The sequence below is a fragment of the Lissotriton helveticus genome, chromosome 4_1, assembly GCF_964261635.1.
Source record: "Lissotriton helveticus chromosome 4_1, aLisHel1.1, whole genome shotgun sequence".
In the NCBI taxonomy this organism is placed as follows: Eukaryota; Metazoa; Chordata; class Amphibia; order Caudata; family Salamandridae; genus Lissotriton; species Lissotriton helveticus.
In genome coordinates, this window is record NC_136063.1 from 2,026,580,606 (window position 1) to 2,026,600,399 (window position 19,794).

Below are 19,794 nucleotides of genomic sequence, written 5' to 3' on the forward strand. Positions count from 1 at the left end.
CACAAATTAATAATTTTCTAGGTATTAGTTGACTGGCAATATAAATTGAAGTGCTACTTAACTCCAGGTTCCCTCCTGAACCCACCACATCCCCTGATCATAAAATCCACTGACCCTTGCTTTGGCGCCATGAAACTGCTAGCACAAATACAAATCCCATACTTCACCAAAACACTTGAAAATAGATACACTGCACCTTGTTATCTTCAGAGCAGACATGCATTTCCCAGTTCTTAGGCTTTGGTGATTCTGACCTACACTGCCTGCAGCTGGTACACATTGGTACTGCCAGAAAAGTATGTCTAAAGGCAGTGGCAGCTAATCTGTAGCCCACTGGGCAGCACCCATGACCTGATCAATATTCAAATGTCTGTGCATTATTCACACAACCCTAAACAATAACATCACTAGCTATCAAGCAGATAAAATAACCTCTGTTGGCAAGAAAAACCCGCAATGATGAGCACAGCAAAGCCACTAAATCCCTAAACCCAACATCGATTAATCTGGTTGAATAACTTCCAGAGAGTAGATCTCCACCTAACGAACAGACACCCCTTACACATTAGGAACATGATAAACCAACTGCCCTTCCAGTGACCAATGGACAAAGGAGCTTAACTGTATAAACAGAATAGAAATCTCTTTCAAACACATGCCAGCTGCTTGTCTGATCCCTTTGTCCAACAGTTGTGGTTAATTTTCCTCGGGCACCCCTAGTAGAGTAAGCTACACAGTTACCTACCTGATCATTCAGTATCAAGCATTGAGTCAATTTCCCTAAAAGAGGGAGGAGCTTAGCGCGCATCCGAGATGGCCGCGTGAGCAAAGGGCTCCCGAGACCCTCGCCGCCTCCCGCATTTATCCTGAATAATATCCTGATTCCGAAGATGGGTTATTGAGGGCGCAGCCCAGCTGATGTACTAGCTGCTTTCAGGAATTGATTTGGACTTCGGGTTCCTGAGCTACGCCGTCCTGCACTTTTGAGGCCTACCCCCGTGGAGCTACCTGGACCTTGAGTCGCGGCTGTACCCGGGCAGTAATTCAACAACACCGGCTAAAGGGGTCCAGACCACGGCCCGAATTAACTTTCGGTTTCGTTTTTGCTGCCTGGCGATCCTCCTCACCGAGACAGACACTGGGCGCAGCTGGCTCCCGTGCTCATTACCTGGGCCTGGGGCCGGCGAGTGCTTGGCTGTGGAATTACATTGGCTTTTATCTGCCTTTGGTTATCCCGTGGGTGAACTCTGAGGAGCCATTTGGACCAGATCTCAAGCGCCCCTCCGGGGCACCCAGCCCGCCATGACAGGCAAGCCAGAGGGTAAAAAACGGAAAGCCAAGACCACCTTCCGAGGAGGTGCAACCCAAACGAATGTTATGGACCGTTACACTCATCCTACATGATCCCCCGGTGGCACACCGAAGGTCCGGGAAGAGGTGACTGATGACCCTACTGTGTCGGCGGATCTAACGTTACAAGACGTCATGAGCGCCATTGCTGGCATCAAGACATCTATTGGCCAGCAATACGAGGCCCTGGCCCTGAAGCTAGACACGGTGGCCATCAACGTTAATCTTATCAGAACGGATTTGGCGAAGACAAATGAAAAGGTCAAATCTCTAGATTTGAAGACCTCCAGCCTCACGATAGACATGTCCGACATGCAAACGGAGGTGTGCAACTTGAGATCCGCCAATGATTTCTTTGCTCGTCGACTGGAGGATTTTGAGGGCCGTGCAAGGCGCAATAACGTGCGTATTATTGGGGTCCCGTAGAACTCTGGATCACTGTCCACTGATCTTCGTGTCGAAGACCTCATCCTCAATCACCTCACCCCCAAGGGACTGAGTAAATTCTTTGCGGTGGAACGCGCACACAGAGTGCCGGGAGGACAAGCGAAGCCAGGTTTCCCCCCGCGGCCGATCATCGCCAGAATTTTTAACTTCAGAGACCGGGACGCCATTTTGCAGGCTGCGCGGACGGGTGGTCCTATGCAGTTCGAAAACACCATAGTGAACTTTTATCCGGATTTTTCCCAGTCCGTCCAGAAGCAAAGAATGGGATTTCAGGGGGTGAAGAGGCATCTCAGGGATATGGACTTGAAGTATGCGATGCTGTTCCCGGCCCGGCTGCATGTGGAATATGAGGATCGGACACTCTTTTTTGATCGCCCGGAGGGAGTGAGTGACTGGCTAGATACGTTGCCTACCCGTCGCGATCGCAGGGAACAAACAGGTAGTGCTGAAGGGGGACTATTGGAACAAGAATGAACAATGGCGCCCGAGTCCCGGACAATGAACACAATGGACAGCTGTGGCTTGCTGACTTCTGTGATCGTCTGCCTTTAAGTGCATCCCCGGAGGCGGCGGGGAATGAGGGACCCTTTCCTCCTCTGGGTTTCTTTGTGTAGATTAGTTTTTTGCTAGGGCAACAGGCACACTGCAAGTTGGGGTGGCTTTTGAGGTTATGCAGGGGTGCAGGGTGGGGGAGTTGCGCTGGGGTATTGTTGGGGGGAAGGGGGTAAGTATGTTGGGAGTGTTTCATTTTCTTTCTTCTACAAGGCAACAAACTGTTACGACTTTGGACTTTGGTGTGATGCTCGTTATGAGGTGGGAGATCATCGTGGGTTCGGATGGGGGGTAGGGGGTTGAAACTGCTGTGCTGGAATGTGAATGGGTTGGGAGACCGGATAAAGAGAGTGGTGGTCTTGCAGATGTTGCGACACCTTTCCCCTGATGTTGTGCTACTGCAAGAGACTCATTTGATTGGAAATGCTTGCTACGCTCTGAACAGGCGGGGATATCGTCTCGCTGCTCACTCTGGGTCCACCTCTAGTTCTAGATGGGGTAGGTATCTTGGTCAGGACTTCTCTTCCCCTGGAAATCGATGACATAGTTTTGGACGCTAGGGGGCGATATGTTGCACTCACAGGCAGTTGGGAGGGGAAAACTATCTCACTGATATCGGTGTACGTCCCACCTGGCTTGCAAACCACTACATTTGCAGACTTGTGACGAGTTGTTTTGGGTCTCCCAGATGGTGTCCTGATACTGGGTGGTGATTTTAATTCAGTTGTCTCCGGGAGGGAGGATCGCTATCCCCCCAGAGACCTCACGAGTGCACAATCTTAGTTGGGTGAATTTTTAGAATCGTTGGGTCTCGTGGATTGTTGGAGGTTGATGCATCCAGAACAAGCGCAGTACACTTTTCACTCAGGCGCACATGGTAGTCTTTCTAGATTGGATGATATCCTGATACCGGCTGCCCAGTCTTCGTCAATTGGGGAGATTAGACATCTAGCTCGAGGTATATCGGACCACTCCCCTCTATGGTTTCAGATAAATATGAATATAGGTGCTGAAGGGAGAGTGGCCCCGATTAATCCATGGTATCTTCACAACCCCAAAACCCGTACTGAACTGATTAAGTCATTGGATCTGTACTTCGCAGAAAATGTGGGGTCTGTGTCTTCGCCTGTCTCGCTGTGGGAAGCGTTTAAGACGGTCATCCGGGGACAAGCATTGTCGTTAATTGGGTGTGCTAAGAAAAGTAGAAATGAGGCAGTTGTCCGTCTTGAGACTGAAATTACTGAGTTGGAGAGTGCCTTGGCGCGGAATGTTACCCGAGACATGCTTCACATCCTCAGTCTCAAGCAACTTGAATATAAGAATTTGGTTACCGACGCAGCTAAGATGATGAGTAGGGAACAGCAGGGACGATTGTATGATGTGGGCGATAAGGCAGGGAAATTGATTGCTTGGTTGGATAGAAAGGAGAGAGCAAGCCGTGTGATTCCAGTGATTGAGAGATCTGATGGTATGCGAGTGACCGACCGGTTGACATTGTTGAATGCTTTGCTGCTTATTTCCGAGAAGTTTATTCTCCGGTATCTGATAGGCCCGAGGAGGATTCTCATTTGTTGCTAAGGGATATCGCGTTGTCTTGCTTGTCTGAGTCCGACAGGGACTGGTTGGATGCTGCACCCTCAATTGACGAGGTAGCTCTCGCAGTGCGCTCTATTCGCTCCGGAAAGGCTCTGGGCCCTAATGGTCTTCCCATCGAACTGTATAAGCTGCGCCCTGACACGCTAGCGCCATATCTCCGAGATATGTTTTTGGCAGCGCGGGAAGCTGGCTCCCTTCCTCGTGATCAGCGCCTTGCGACCATTGTGGTGATCCATAAGGAGGGGAAGCCACGGGACCGCTGTGAGTCCTACAGGCCTATCTCACTCGTAAATGCTGAGCCTAAGATTCTTGCCAAGCTGCTCGCAAACCGCCTGATAAAAGTAGTCAGTGTACTGATCCATCCGGATCAGTCTGGCTTCATCCCAAATCGTAACACAGCCTTGAATTTGCGACGCTTGCATGGTGTTCTCGCGAGGGCGACGTCACTGCGTGAACCTACACTGGCTGCGGATCGAGAGCAGGGTCAAATTTAAGGCACTATGTTTCATGCATAAAATCATGACCGGAAAAGCTCCTTTTTACTTATCTACTCTGGTGCAGCAATATCTTCCACCGCGCACACTTAGGTCTACCACCCAGAATAAGTTCAGGATACCACGCATCAAGAGAGCAAAAATGGGCGGCCGCTCATTTTCTCTGCTGGCTCCCTCTCTTTGGAACTCTTTACCCCCCCCTCTGCGTTCTGAAATGTGCTTCCTTACTTTCCGTAGGGGAATCAAGACCTAGCGTTTCAATATGTAAGACCGCTGATTTGACCCACTCCTCATTTGGTATACTGTTTTATACTCCCAGCGCCGGGAAACCTACGGGTAGCTGAGCGCTTAAGAAATGTAATAATAAATAAATAAATAAATAAACCGGCCATCTTGGCGTCCCTGGATGCCACGATGGCCTTTGATACATTCGAATGGCCGTATCTTTGGGCTGCACTTGCAAAGTTTGGTTTTGGCGCTGGGTTTATTAGTTGGGTAAAACTTCTGTATGAGACACCACTGGCACAGGTTGTGGTAAATGGCCGGGTCTCCGGGCCCTTTGTTCTTGGGAGAGGCACGCGGCAGGGTTGCCCTCTGTCTCCGCTTCTCTTTTCCCTCGCTTTGGAACCTCTTGCTGCCTGGCTACAGTGGAAGCCCTCGATGAGCGGTATACACTGGACTCTGAACTTTGAGGACCGCATATCGCTATATGCGGACGATATTTTGCTGTACCTCACGTAGCCTCAAAAATCGCTAAATGTATTGTTCGACGTGCTTAACTCGTTCCGGGAAAATTCTGGCCTCGTCATTAACTGGACCAAGTCTCATATATACGTGCTCGCTGGTGGCGTCCCCCTCCTGCCGCGTGGATGTCCTATCCAGGTGTCGCAGTCTGGTTTTAAATATCTGGGAGTTTTTATATCATTGGACCCCGCGGTCCGCTACGAGCGTGAACTACTTCCCCCGCTTCAACGTTTACGATCGGACGTGGTGATTTGGCGTAAATTACCGTTGTCTCCACTAGGGCGAGCGGCTCTTTTTAAAATGATGTCCTTACCGAGGTTTTTATATGCACTCCAGAATACATTTGATGTGATTCCGTCGAGGTACTTCCGAGAGATAGAATCCTTACAGAGGCAATTGATATGGGGCGGGCATTCGCATATTGCTCTTCCAAAGTTAACGCTTCCCTGGTATGACGGCGGTATAGCACTTCCGGATATCAGGCGGTATTATTGGGCTTCCCAGCTTGCTGCAATTAACCACGGGATGTATGGCCCGGTGTTGAATCCAGCGTTTGAAATGGATAGATGGCTGTTACCGGGGGGAGACTATAACAGGGCGCTCTATTCTGGATCCTCTCGCTTACAGCTTTTGGGTCCCACGAGGATAGCTGTACGAGTGTGGCATAGTGCGACTGCGGCAATGGGCTGGAGGGATCGATTGACCCGCGCGACTCCGCTTTATGCTTCTGCGAGACTGGGTTGCCTGTGGCGAACGAAAGGATTCGAGAAATGGGATATGATTGGCATCAGTAAAGTGCGTGATCTCTGGGTTAAGGGCAGGATAAAGACTTTCGCAGAACTACAGGCGGAATATGAGCTAGGCGATAGGGAATTCTTTCGCTATGCTCAAGTTCGCCACGCGATGAATTCGGTTTTCCCCGTGGGTAGCGACGTTCCGGAATCCTCCCCCCTCGAAGATCGTATATTAGATGGTCATGTGCCGGATAGCACTATTTCTTTGATCTACAAAAAGATGATCAATGATCGCTCGAGCTTGCTCGAGCACCTTAGGGCAACCTGGATTGCAGATGGTATTGAATTAGACGACGAGGACTGGCAATCTGCGATCTCCTCTCCCAAGGAGGTCGCAATCCCGGCTCGTCTCCACCTGGTCCAGCTTAAAATCCTTCATCGGATTTATGTTACCGGCCCCCGCCTGATCCATATGGGCTATTCGACCGATGGCTTGTGTAGGCGTGGTTGTGGTCTGCTTGGTACCTTTCTCCACATAATTTGGGAATGTCCTGAGATGGTGCTCTTCTGGAACCGTATACATGAGGTGATGAATGAAGTAACAGGTGTTGTGATGTTGCCAGAGGCCCGACGATGTTTGCTGAATGTATGGGGGCCAAATGACTATGATGTGTCGCAGCTACGATGGACTACCCTTGGTAATATGATTGCTAAGAGAGACATTGCACAGCTTTGGGGGTCCCAAAGGCCCCCCACAGTGACGGCCTGGAAAGAGAACATGGACTGGTGCATGTTTAGAGAGAAGACTGTATATGTGGCGAGAGGCAGACCCAGAAAATGGGGGGAAATTTGAATCAATGGAACTCGTACCGGGGAGATATATGTACGCCCCCTCTCACGGAGATCTCTAGTCCCCCCTGTCTCCCTGACCCGACATTCCTGATCTAGTATTGCGTATATTGTTCTTGATTTTGTGTTTCCTGCTTCCAGCCCCGTCATCTGTGTACAACAACTCCTGTATCATACTATGGTGTATCTCCCGTTCTCCTTGAGCACTCGCCCGATTGATGTACTACTGTTATATTGCCTTGTCTGTTTTTTCTATGTTTCTTTATTATAATAAAAAAGTTACAAAAAAAAAAGATTTCCCTATAAGATTCCAGAATATAAATTATTTAATAATTTAGTAAGCTTATCGACCGTCTCATGAGTAAGCCATGAATTGTGTATTCCCTAAAGAGTGGTCAATGCCTCCTATCCCTCGAACAGGTAGGAGGCACTTTACCCCCTGGTGAATTCCCCATTAGCATCTCAGGAGTTGGATTCTTAATGGTGGCTTTCCACTTGACACCTCACCACAGGCAGAAGAACCATTGTAGTTGGTCCGGGCATAGGGCCACTCCCTGTAGAAAAACAAAAACTGAGTTGTGAGCAACAGACTTTGGCTGCAGAAGAGGAATTGGGCTGCACAAACATGGAGATGGATCATCACCACTTTGTTCATGAGTTGTGCTCCACTTCCATGACTGTGCAGCTGACTTACTCTTCTGCATCCCAACTATTGCTCATTGCAGTCTTCCATCTATTTTGTTTCAATAATTGCAGTAAACCTCTCAGGGAATATACAGAAAATGGAACAGCCTGTTCACCAGGTACAAGGCCATGCGATTCTGAGGACTATGAGAGGTGCAGGATGTGTGGCTGCAAGGTGGTGATAGTGTAGAGCCACATTTTAGTAAACAGTAGTTGCTCATCTTAATTGCTCCACTTGCATGTAACTGGAAAAGCCCACATTAGTGGGTTAATTAGGCTGCAGACGTTAAGCTAACTTTGAGTACTATCTGCCAGTGAAGATGCCTATGTAGACAGTACTTCTGCTTCCCGGCGTTGTGACTTCAATCTAGGTAATGTTGTAACAAAGTTTCAACATTTTCTATGCATCAGTCTCCCAACCATAGGCAACTCTCTTATGCCTTTAATACCACTGATCACTCTATTTTGATGAATTGACTCTCTAAAGATGATATCCAGGGCCGTGCCATTGGATGGATTAGGGCTTTTCATATGGACCAAGATTAGGCCTTCTCCTCTTTCTCCCCAGTTCCCATTAGGTTTTGGTGACGGGGTTAAAAAGTAGTTCTGTTTTGTTTGTTTTTAAAGCACATGTTTGATATTTAATTACTTTCCTAAAATTGTGACATTTTAGTTGCTAGTTTACCGCTTTTTTGTTTGAGAAGTGTTTGCTATCTGCATGGCTTAGCCTTTCAGAATTACCAATCCCTAGCAATAGGTAAATTACCAAAATTAAAGCCGGTCTAATCAGTTGCATATCTCTGCCAAAGCATTCAGATAATATTTGGCTCTTGCTAGAATCTAATACTTGGGATCTTATTTTCCTGACGGAAACCTGGTTGAGAGCGAGCTCTAACTCCGATATCATGATGGCCATCCAGAGTGGCTATAAAATAGTCACAGAAAATCGGGGGTAATAAAGTGGGGGGTGGACTTGCAGTAATCATAAGGAACAACTGGGAGATTTCACACAAAAAGGTCAAACATACTGACCTGTTGGAAGCATTCTCCTTTAATATTACAATCTCCCCCACCTTCACTATTGTGGGAATGTTGATCTACAGGCCACCTGTATCTAAGCCCGCTGAGTTATAGGAATAATGTGACAGGATAGCTGACCTCTCACTAAAATATACCAACTTCATAGTCTTGGCAGATTTCAATATCCATATGGACAATGGTCTATGTCCTATGGCCACCCAACTAGCAGAGACATTGACAGGATTGAAACAACTGGTCCATAAACCCACACACCTGGCTGGCCATACGTTGGACCTCATCTTTTCTAACATCCTCACTCTAACAACTGAGGACCCTATTTTCCTCATATGGTCAGACCACAGCCTCATTCCTTTCCATCTAACTAACCCCTCTAAACACAATGTTAGGAAACTCGAACGAAAAGTCAGAAGAGACTGGAGGAAAGTTACTCCAGAAGTACGAGGCCCGGTATTAGCGAATACCCCTTTATATCTACCGGAGACCCAAACAGTCTTGCCGTAATCTTTAACAACTGGGTCTCTTAAGCCCTAGATGAAATAGCCCCCATGAAAGTAACAAAATTGGCTAGAAACAAACCCTCCGCCCCTTGGTTCATGCAAGAACTCCGCTCAGCAAAAAAGCCGCTTAGAAAAATTTGAGCGGGTGTGGCACCAAACTTACAATCCTGAGGCAAAAAGTATATACAGGAAAGCAATAAAACAATTTCACAAATTAAAATGTAATACTATTAGGGACCACATAGCTAATCAAAGCATCAGACAATTCTACCAGGGAAGTTTTTATTATTGTCCAAGGGTTTGTTAAACCAGAAACTATGAAAAGCACTATAGTCCCTTCTGTCGCTCTCTGTGAGGATCTTTCGGTCTGTTTTCAGGAAAAGATCCAAGACCTTTATACCGCATTTCCTGAGACAGTACTATCAAACTGTCTCTCCCCTCAACAAATACATGATCAGAATTTAGTCCTCTTGACCCGGACACATCTTTTAAGCATTTGGAAATGATTAAATCTGGGTCTCCACTTGACCCATGCCTGGACAGGTTTTTTTAAATGCTAGCACCTCTGGTCAGTCCTGCTCTACAGCAACTATGGAATACCTCACTGGAAACGGGCATCTATTCAAGCATTTGGAAAACTGCTGTGGTTCAGCCAATCCTCAAGAAGGAGAATGCAGATACTGCAATATTGAACAATTTCAGACCAATCTCCCTCCTGTCAGCACCAGCTAAGCTTCTTGAAAAAGAAGTGCAGAAACAACTATCAAAGTTTCTTGACTCTAATAAACTACTTCACGATAGTAAGTCTGGATTCAGAGCAGGATTAAGCACTGAGATAGCACTACTTGAATTAGCAGAAACTGTCCGGGAGACAATGGATAGGGGGAGCTATGCAATGCTGGTGCTATTAGACTTGTCAGCAGCATTCAACACTGTGTCTCACAAGATCCTCTTAGACAGGCTTAGGCAGTTGGGAGTGACAGGGACCACCTTAGCCTGGTTTAGTTCCTTTCTTGAAGGACGCTCCCAGAGAATTCGGATAATACCATGTACTTCCATTTCTCCCCCTCTGATTTGTGGAGTACCTCAGGGTTCGGCTGTTAGCCCAACCCTTTTTAATGTTTATCTGTCCCCCCTCGCCCCTCTGGTAAAGCAATACGGTGTCGATGTTATCTCCTATGCTGATAATTTGAAAACAGTCTATAGCCAAGTGCAAAAAAGTAAAGATACAAGACAATATATCTAAAAGACACAAATGAATATTGCCCAACATAGTATAGACTAACAACCCATGTGATAATTCAGTTATTCATTTTATTATTCATATGTATATTTTATAGTCTTTTTTTATTAGATACTTTCTTATTTTGTTTTCTGCTTTTTTCTTATAAAGTTGATTACAATTCATGTGCAAACATTATTAAAAATACAATACAAACAAACAGGAAGCAGTAGATATGGCAGATGATTAGTTAACTATTAGTTAATACCGCATTGCCTCCATCATCTGCCATATCTACTGCTTCCTGTTTGTTTGTATTGTATTTTTAATCATTTTATATAGGGGTCCCCTTCTTCCTAAACTATCTCCTATGCTGATGACACACAGCCACTTTTTCAAACTATAGGCAATGTCTTCTGGACATTTCAGCATGGATGACAACTAATTCCCTAAAGCTGAACACAGAAAAACAGAGTTACTATTTTTTAATCAGCCCCCCACCTTTATCTGACCTCTCATGACCTGCAGAGCTCAAACCCCCTCCCCTCCCAGTGCCGTCGGCAAGGAATCTGGGTTTCAAAAAGGATACCACTCTGTCATGTAAGACCCAGATAGCCCAAGTCTCCTCGTCCTGTTTTTTGCAGATGAGGGCCCTACGGGGATTCCTTCACTTCCTACCCATGGACTGCAGAAAAACGATAGTCCATGCGCTGATCACGTCACAACTTGACTACGCAAACAGTCTGTATGTGGGTCTGCCAGCATATATGGTCAGGAAACTGCAGACTGTACAAAATGCGGCAGCCAGGCTTATCAGAAATGTTCTGATGAGGCATCACATTTCTCCTAATCTACACAGACTCCATTGGCTGCTTGTTAGAAGGAGAACTGAATTCAAGGCCCTTACTCTGGCCTACAGGGCAGTCAATGATATCGGCCCTCAATACCTGAGGACCCTAAGTTCAAACTATCTTCAACGCCTTGTCATCCCTTGTTTTTCATTGTCCAGAATAGGAGAACCGTCCTTCTCCGTTAATACTGCGACTTTGTGGAACTCTATGCCAGAACACATTAGAAAGGCCAAATCGGAATTCATTTTCCGTAAGCCCTTGAAGACCTGGCTTTTTAGTCTCCCCTAGAATACAGTAGCTTGAAAACTCTATCGGCCCTCTTCTTCTCCTGTCTACGCTAGCGCCGGGACACCACCGTTGGAGGTAGCTGTGCGCTTTAGAAGTTCAAATAATAAATAAAGATTCAACATACTATTGGCACTTTGTCAAAATATCTCATATGCATCATTTTCCTGTGTATGCCTTTTAAATTCACTACTTCCAATGCAAACTTCATATTAAGATTCCTTTTTTCAACACTCTTCTTTGAAGGCACATCTTAGCTCTGCTAATAAAGTGTGTTCAGCAAGCCAACTCTGCTCCCAGGTACAATATTGTTGTAGCCCGATTCAGTTCTGAGGTGGAATACGGAAGTTTCTTTGAAGTCACATAATTTGGGTGAATCGTTTCTCCCATTAATATGTCTTTTTTATTTAAATATCTTTCTGATGTTCCACTTACAGAACAGTCTTCTCACATCATCCCACCTGGTCTGCTTTTTGAAGATTATTTTCAAATTAATACCTATTTTACAAAGTTTTCATGTACCATATAAATATATTGCTTGCATCAAGACCTATTTGCCGGCAGAAATTACCATATGTTTCCATAGAAACGCCTTGTTTCTTTCCTTGTCTTTGTGGTGTACCTTGGTTGCCCTTTTACTAATTTTTTGTGGAATTTTATATTGGAATCCCATGCATTAAAAGCGTTACCGCGAACATTAAATGTGACTAATTGCCTGTTGGAAAAGTTTCAAAGCATGTACTAAATAGTCTATAAAATAAACATATCAGATGTTCGTGCTGTGACACCGTTCTGCTGAATATTATGCATGTGAAGTTCACATTTATTACAATGCCATAGGAAAGACAAAAAGAAAACATTTTGGTATGATTGCAAGAGAATTTTAGAATTTTTATTTATGTATTATTTACTCACTTGTGGATTTCACAAAGCGCACAAGCCATTAGAATCCACTTCAAAGCAGTGTGAAGAGTAGACATTAATTTTGAAAAATTACTTTTTTGAATGTCTCAAAAATGGATAAGACTTCAAAAGTAAATGTTTACGGGTTGTAGGTGTCTGACAGCCATTCTGGAGTAAAGATAAACTGACAAAGGTCTTTTCCATTCTAAATGGCTGGCTAAATAGTTTAGAAATGGAATAGTCATGTATTAGTTGAGATCTATCTCCAAATATTTTAAGCTTGGAAGTCTGAGAAGTCTATAAATTGTAATACATTTCCCCGCTGTCCAAAGTACATTAGACATCTTCATCAGTGTTCTGATTCTTTCAATTTGTTATACATCTAGTTCATTAATGTTTCCCTCAAGCCATAAGGGTGTATGTAGACAAAACACTTTAATGCTCCTCTATGTGGAGGGACATTTTTTGTCAAATGTCTAATATTCTCAGGAATTTGCTTCACCGCACATCTCCAGTGGAGAGAGCCGCCTGTCCGCTAGGTTTCAACATTAAGGCATGACCTAACGATTTGCAGCTATCGTTCTTGAAAAAAATTGAGTTGACATCTGGCCACCAGTAGCACCATTTAGCAGCAATGTTTTCGATTCCAATTCAAATCTTTTGCTTATATTTAAGTGTTTAGTTTGTTTTAGAAATTGCTACCAGACAAGTGCAGTTTAATAAGAATATCAGCTACTTTACACATATTCACTACACTGAGAACAAAAAGGAATAGCTACACTACTCTATAATTTTCTTCAGTTTTACATGTAACAAGAAGATTAATTTAAAAGTAAATAGAAAAGATGTCTTTTTTCTAGTCTATTAACTAACGGCTGGTTATGCTAGTTTTGTCTCGACCTGTATGCTGAAACAGCATACCTAGACATCTGGGTACCAGCATTTGTATTGCGTTTGGTGTTCCCACGTTCTTACAATTTCGTGGTACTGGAAACATACTGCAGTATTAATTAATCAATTTGGAAGGGTTGGTCCCTTACCATGGGCCTACTTTGTAAATAATGCTCGAGAATTAAATATTTTACGTGCCCAAACCAAGTTTTAGGTCACTGTTAGTTCAAGAATCAAAATAGAAACCATGTTCATGTCCTTTACTGGTTTTCTGATTTTGATTGTTTTAGGTGCCAAAGTGAAACTCTTAGACCAAATATTGAAGAGCTACAGAAAATGTCCTGATGAAAACAATTAAAACCTAGAGCAATACTTTCTTAGGTTCCTTATTTGCCTCCTAGTTATGCTGTGTATTCAAGTGGTAAACCTCTGATCACTTAGTCGAATTATATGTGCCAGGTCAGTGATTGGCAATAAAGCAGAATGTCAAGAAATACTAGATAGTTACTTTCTTATTGTCCATCTACCCTCTAGAATCTCCTGGTCATAAATTATTTTTGTAACAGACACTGAAACACATCCCTTATGCTCAATATTAGTGGATCTGTAACTATGTCCATGTAACATACATTGGAGGTGTGCCCATAGGGTTTCTAAACCATATTTTGAGTAAATAAAATCCATTAATTAGCTTATGACTCATAATATGTACGTAGTGGGGCACAAATTCAACAATAAATGCTAGCATGCATCCTCATTTCAATTTGATCAAATATGTAATGTCAAATTAAATTTTACCGTAATATATTTCGAAACAAAGTATTCTTCAAAATATAGGCAGTCTAAGAACATCACTCATATCTGTATAAAGTCACTGTACTCTTCTGCTATATTGTAACACTTATTATTAGTATTAGAATAGCATTACTAATAATATTAGCCAAAAGAACCTAACTAAAACAATATTAACATGTTTCTTGTTCAACACATGGTGGTAGGGAAGCAGCTCATAGAGCTGTAGGCAAGGAAGGTAGCCCACCTTAGTACCATTTTATTCTGCCGTGCTCCCATGCGGTTTTGTTCTGCAGTTCTTCTAAAAGTGATTTCACCAATTTATGTTTGGCTTCCTACTAAAATGAGTAGACCCAGATTGGAAAAGCACCTCACAGAGCCAGCAAAACATATATGAATTGGGACCAAATCACAAAAGCATTTATGAATATGGGAAGTAGTACTACATGGGTACTCTTTTACGTACACTACCATGCATTGTGAATCAACTCCCCGATAGTAAAAACTGCAAAACGAACACAGTTGTATCTCTTCATCCTAATTGTACATGAAATGTGACCTGAATATTCCCCATTTTAGATGTTTCGGACCTTATTCACAAAGGCACGTCAGAGAACGTAAAATAGTAATACTGATGTGAATCAGCCCCATTATATGAAGTTGCTAACTAGATCTGAACAGTGTGTATCATGCTTGGTCATATAGATGAACAACTAGCAACGTTGTGCAAATGTGTTTTCAGCATTTCGTTTTTTTATTTGAGGATGATTAGTGTACACTGAATTCCAATTAACTTTACAGGTTTGTTCAGGAGTCGCAGATGCTACCCCCATCACTAACAATGCAGCCAATCACTTGCAGCACAGTCATAGCCCCACATCCACCACCTGCATTTACACCCACCGTGATGATCCCACATGCCAGCTTCTCCACCCACCAAGCGCTCCCCACAGTTCATCTACAGCAGCAGCAACAACAGGTTCAGCAGCACCATTTATATGTTCAGGTAAGATTATTCAAGAGCGTAAATTGTCATCAGATGAAATGGTGTACCTTATATAAAACAGGGAATTATTAGGAGGCAATGTAGTGGGAGAAGACCAATAATGGCTAGTATAAACCTGTACCAATATTTAAATGTTCCTCATTGGTTGTTTCCAATTAAATGTAGAACATTCCACCTCATGTGCATGGAAAGTTATAACACCATTATATACCTTTTGCCTCTGGCTATGTCATTTGTTAACATAAATGTGTATTGTGGCTGTTGAAAGCCTAACCACAGAGGAAATTCTCATTGCATCTTAACAGATCTCTGATGCGCGTTCAGATAAGACAAAAATTGACGCCTCTCATTGCTTTTGGCAGACAAGTGTTTTGACTATTGTTTACTATTTTTCTCTGAATTCTCTCATTCAATAATGAAAGAATGTTATAAAATGTGCTTGAATTTTAAAATATTTAAAGTATCTATCAATGGCCATGCCCACAGTAGTATGGCTTCTGAGGCAGAGCATGCCGTGAGAAAGTATCCATTATCTATACCCTCCTATAGAGAGTCTAAGTGATTTCTAGGTGAACCAGTTATCTGCCTCCAGCATAAATTGACATGTACTAACCTAAATTAAAACTTAGATGGCACAAAAAGGCTTTGTTCCTATATCATATTCTTAGATAAATGATGGTGTGCATTAGACAATCCGCATTTGAATTTAATTACATCTACCGTTGCAGAGTTCACTGAGTTAGAGTCCTCACAATATGGACATACCAGTAATAAATCTAAATATATATATATATATATTTACATAATATACAAGGTCACAGTACAGTTATACAATAGCAACTGCCAACGCGTGTTTCACCCCTCCTCAAGAAGCTTTATCAAGGCTATTGAGACCATAATAATGAATCGCTGGATTAACATTTTATTTTGAACAAATCAAACGTATTAAAGGCAGTGAAAATCTCCTAGCGGCATATAACACAAATGTAGACTTCCTTGAAGAGTTAGTCGATGTAATTGTGAAGAAAATTCTACAAATATTAGTGTATTTTAAAATTAGGAATTTGTGAAGTTCAGTGTAGTGACCAATTCTTTATTATGATGCCAATAAGCTGTGATATTTCTTCATTCTATATTTATTTCCCCCACAATAAGGTTGATCATTGCTTCAGAGTTTCCCCTTAAAACCGGAAAATTAATATCTCTAAAAAAAATAAACTTTTCTGATGTATACTAAGTTCTCGAAGAGAGGTTTGGCTCCTGCAATGAAAACTCACATCCTAAAATCAAATAACATATCATATATTCAGTGATGCTGATGAATTTCTTGACACATTTTTTTTTCAACTGGGCTTGGTGTTGTGTTTTTTATAGCAACTGATAAGTAGAGGCATGATAGATATTAAAAGAAATATTCCCTCCAATCTGGGCCATTAAAATGTACACTCTATGACCACTGATTTACTGGCATATTTTTCTCAGTGTGAGGTCTTTTAAATATGAAGCAATACTCATGCAGATGTCAGATTTAGTGGAAATCTACTGATTGAAACTTCCACACCTACTAATTTCACAATAAGCTTTAAACATGAGCACTGGATGGAACTAAATAGAAAATCTAATGGGTTAATTTATGTAATTTTAACATGCACTGATTATTTTACCATGATTAATAACTGTTGAGTTTGTATTGAAGCAATGTATGTATATAGACTGGCTTTCTGATATGTGCAAAGAGATGTCTGCTTGCCTTGGAGAGTGACTGGTCCGAAACAGATTTTAATCAATACTAAACAAGAAGGATCCCAGAGCAAACTGTGCCAGAGATTAAGTCTGGATTTTTTTTCAATTCAATTTCCATTGTTTTCTACAGATGCAAGCCCCGGAGCCCATACAGGGATCTCAGTCCCAGCGCATTTTCCAGCCTTCTCACATCCAGCAGCAGAACACTCTGGGCTATTTCCTGCATCCACAGCAGCAGAGCCAGACAGGCAGCTTGTCCGATCTGCCTGAAATGCAGCTACCGTAACAGCTGAAGAGGATAAGAAAGAGGAAATGTAATCATTTGAAGGGATCAATGGACTGAAGAGTATCCTGCCTTTAGGTCTGAATGATGATGAGCAACAGTCTGAACCAGAAAAGCAGGGGCTGTGCGCTTGTACTAGACCAATGAGACACTTTAGCAGGTTCAGGAGTCTAAAGCTGTAGAGCAGCAGCTCCAGAGAACAAAGCGGGAGTACAGCATGATGCCTAGATAAATGGCTTCTCATGCTAGAAGAGACTGAAATAGTGTAACGATGACACAGGTTGAAGAATATAGCATGGGATAAAATTGCACCTGCTAAGGATCCCCACGTTAACTAAAGCTCCATGGGAAAAAAGTGACCATTACTTTGCTAAGCAAAATGCACTCAAGTTAAAAAGTATCTGCCGGTGGGGTGGCAGCCAGCGTTTATGGCACAGGTTACAGTGTTTCTAAGCCATAGATATATAGAGCATACACTTTAAACTAAAGTGCTTACGTTTTGAGTAGTGGGAACATTATATTCGAATACCAGCAAGGTATAAATCAGGTGAGCAGGAATATTTTACACCTGGCAAACAAATGGCATTCACAACTTTAATGAACTACTCAACATGCATCCAAGAAATTCACTGTGAATTGGAGAGCAGAGTTTGGGACCATCACATAGCCTGCCGAATTGGGATCAATTATAGATTCTTTAACTAATGTTCAGTTGTTGGTTGGCAAATAGATTTTACTACATCTTCTACTATACCTCTACCCAGATCTAGGAATTTTTCAACTGTTTTGCGAAAATGCTGCTACTTTTTTGCACAGTAATACCGGATTTGCCTCTGATTCTCACAGCCATTTTACCGGGTCACATCAAATGGAGTAAGGTGTGTAAGACGTGTTCCTTCAATTACACGAAGAATCACATTCTACAATCTTACAAATCTAGCCAAATATGTGTTGGGATATAGGCAGTGAACTACAACTCCCACTTTTTAATATTACTCTAGACATAGTTGCACATTGGCTGAACAGATTAAGCAAATTTAATATTTTGGTGAAAGAAATATTTATTGAATATACATTTATTAATGGCACATATGATATCACCAAAAAATGATTGATACGTTTGAAAGTTTAAAATCTATAAAGAAATGATGCATTTTATTTTTTATAAAGCTTTAGTCTGCACTGGTATGTTTATATATTTATAGAGGGAAAACATATGTATTCTATATTGAGTGTACAGAGAGGCGTTCCTATTTGTTGGAGTCTTTCGCCAAAAAAACGCCTATTTATTTCTACATTTTAAGTTATGAGAATTTCAATCATTGGGAACTTTACAACATATGCTCATTGAACAATTTCCAATTCCTGTGTAACAACCATAAGAGATGTCCTTAATGGCCTAATGCACAAAGCAATTCCTCCCATGAGGAGTTTTGATAAAAGCAGTAACGCTGAATAAGTGTTGCCTCACCGCATATTTTACCCCTAAAGACCCTTGCCGAGGGCCACATGCACTCCTACAAATGTTTGGTAGTTACACAAATCTGAAGAGGCATTTGTGTAATTTTATTTGGATTATTCCTCTAAAGTGAAACATTATTTACACATGTCCACCTTGAGCGTGAGTAAGTATTTCTTGTATTGTCCAACCTCCATTTGACCAGAAAATTGGGTGCATCTGCAACCATTCAGAGATATTACTCAACAAGCTGTACTCAAACTGATCTAATAGATCACATATAAACACACCATAGACCAGATGATACTAATCTGGTAGTAACTTGTTCACAAATAAAATCACCATACCATACCCCTTGTGTTAACATTTTTGGTTTAAATCTTTATTTTGCTGGTTAGTTCTGTGTGGTATGATTTCATATACCTATTTTGTGTCACTGTTGGTCAAATGTTTTCATTTGTTTTCCTTTTCTTCAGTACTCCCTTCATATTGAGGGAGGCCTCCCATAACCTATATAGCTTTCTCCTGCATACATCTCGTTTTTTGTGTTAATGCCACTCCATATTTTTGGAGATGTATGTAAAAAAGGATAATTAATGCAAGGCCCCTCTCAACTGTTTGTCCATTTTGATATGACCTACGTGGCTCCTATACCACTTATTCCCTTCTCTCCTCCATCCTCCATCTGCCATCTCAGTACGAAATAGAGGCAGCAGTCAATACAGATATATATATATATCTATATATATATATCTATATATATATATATATACACACAAAATATATATTATATGTCCTGAGGCAAAATACTAAAACTAAAAATTGCCCACAATGCTTAATTTCCACTAAGATTACGCACACAGAAAATGTACTGGGTAGGCTCTTAATCTGCAGCTGTGTAAGACATTGCATTCATAATAAATGTTTATGTGATCTATGTATTTGTGCGATATTGAAGTACGCACAAGAAGCAGATCACAATGTAAGGTTACACTTACCTTCAAAGGTGTATATGTGCATAGTTATATCTGTTAACATATAACTGGGCTATTATTTTTTGTTTGTGGCCTTTTATACAATAGTGACTTATGCATGCTTACATGTGAAATGTGTTGCTGACTCATTGCTGTACCGGTGCCCTACCAAAGTAATCAAGTTATATTCTTATGGGTCCAATCTGGTTGTGATGGGCGTAGATAGGCGGCTTCAAACTTTTCCAGCAAAGAAGAGCACATCAGAGAGAAAGACACATTGGCATACTTGGGTTTCACCCAAACCTTTTATGAGGCTATGTCCAACGTGAAAGGACTGGATTCAAGTCATATTTCAGGATACCCTCATAGGATAAAAGTAGACACAATCACAGGCATG

The 19,794-nt window shown here is 42.3% G+C and overlaps 1 protein-coding gene across 1 annotated transcript in view; it reads left to right on the plus strand.

Annotated features, from left to right (window-relative positions):
* The window catches only part of PASD1 (PAS domain containing repressor 1), a 477,069-nt gene extending 457,945 nt beyond the window's left edge, over positions 1–19,124 (plus strand). Inside the window, exons 19-20 of the mRNA XM_078685964.1 lie at positions 14,734–14,938; positions 16,812–19,124. Of these exons, the coding sequence (XP_078542090.1) occupies positions 14,734–14,938; positions 16,812–16,967 (361 nt within the window). The 3' untranslated portion in view covers positions 16,968–19,124. The remainder of the gene's footprint in view (positions 1–14,733; positions 14,939–16,811) is intronic.
* Positions 19,125–19,794: the final 670 nt, after the last annotated feature.